The sequence below is a fragment of the Amphimedon queenslandica genome, unplaced genomic scaffold (genome assembly GCF_000090795.2).
Source record: "Amphimedon queenslandica unplaced genomic scaffold, v1.1 AMPQUscaffold_12870, whole genome shotgun sequence".
NCBI lineage: Eukaryota > Metazoa > Porifera > Demospongiae > Haplosclerida > Niphatidae > Amphimedon > Amphimedon queenslandica.
In genome coordinates, this window is record NW_003546894.1 from 13,402 (window position 1) to 14,995 (window position 1,594).

Genomic DNA, 1,594 nt, shown 5'->3' on the forward strand with positions numbered 1-1,594 from the left:
TACTGTCACTGATAGTTGTTGGTGTGCCAGCAGTAACTGAGCCCTTAGCTATTGTTTGGGTGAGGGAACTAACTGTAAAGCTCACTGTTTCTGTTTCTGGGGTAGTGATGACAAGTGAAATGGATTCAGTGGATAGCATTGGTAATATACCAACAACATGTGTACTGGCAGCTGTACTCCAATCATCTGTTAATATAAACAAAGACAGATGTGAGCATGTTTTACTTTCAATGCATGAGATGAAGTACAGATATTACTGTTATAGAATACAAGGCTATTGAGAAACTTGGATGAAGCAAGTTAATGACATTCTGCTTTTTACTACCCACAAACTTAACAACTACCTCGTCCTAGCACTCTAACTATACTTTAACTTTTACTAGTAATTATTAATCATTAGTTACTCTTCATCTAGATTTATACTTTTCTATTTATAGTAGATTTATAAATTTACCACTATTAGTTGAGCTGTTTTTATCCTCATTCTCACGCTGTGTTGTACTGAAGGGACTCAATATTGGACCTAAAATAGTAAAAAATAATGGCTTCTCAGTTTTATAGTGTTATATACTTACTTTGAATTGAAAAATGAAGTGAGTATGTGAGACACAAAAGCATAGCAAAAAACATCTTGCCTTCTTGTCGGTAGATGTTTGTATTGAAACCTTTTAAATAAGTTAATCAACGGAAGTAACTATATAAACAATTTATTATCCTCTTAAACAAATAATAATGTTCAATTTATTATAGTGCCATGTTATGCAGTTACTTCCGATGTTGTTATCTGTTATGCAGTCTATTATTCATTTATATATTAGATGCCTTTATTTTTGCTCATTATGATACTATTTATCATACACAGCAGATTATTCATTAATTTTGTCCAGCATTTTTATGAGTTGATCATTGTGTTTATGTCATTCCTAGTCTCATCACTCAGCCCCTTCGCTGAGACAATGTCATTCCATACACAAATGTTCTAAAAACAACTAGATCTATACTCATCTGCTTTGTACAAGCAATAACTTGGAACAATAACTTATTTTATTTATACAGCTAACTATAAAACATCTGGTTTCAGTGTTCATGCTCCAGCTGTGGTCTGTGTAAGCAGGAACAAACAACATGCCTAATTGCAATTTCCATTAGAGTAGCCTAGCATTAAATTGATACTAATTAACATTACTCAATATATAGATAGCATAATAAATCTAGTATACCAATAGCAAGAGTACATAATAACTCTTGCCAATAGTAATAATAGACTATTCATTTCTAGGTATATAAATCTAGCTACTTGTTGTAATGCACGTACGTTCATTCCAGACTTTTTTGGCTAATTACAAAAAACTTAGTTACAATACCTATTCAATTAGATCTTACACTCCTTTTATAGACTGAATTATAATTACAATTATATCATGCTAAAGTAACTTTAATTACAAATATGTTTAATTTGAATGAATAGCGGATGCATCATTGCTCTAAAAGGATTGTTCAGGTGTCATAAAACATGGCTTGCCACAAATTGTGCTAAGTGAGCTAAGCAGTACACTCTATATGAGCTTTACAGCAATGCACATAAATGTACATG

The 1,594-nt window shown here is 31.9% G+C and overlaps 1 protein-coding gene across 1 annotated transcript in view; it reads right to left on the reverse strand.

The window, feature by feature from the left end:
- Nucleotides 1–630, reverse strand: part of LOC109586452 (hemicentin-1) — an 8,363-nt gene extending 7,733 nt beyond the window's left edge. The window contains exons 1-3 of the mRNA XM_020002638.1: nt 576–630; nt 455–523; nt 4–186 (exon numbers count right to left, since the gene is read on the reverse strand). Coding sequence (XP_019858197.1) covers nt 4–186; nt 455–523; nt 576–630 — 307 coding nt within the window. The remainder of the gene's footprint in view (nt 1–3; nt 187–454; nt 524–575) is intronic.
- Nucleotides 631–1,594: the final 964 nt, after the last annotated feature.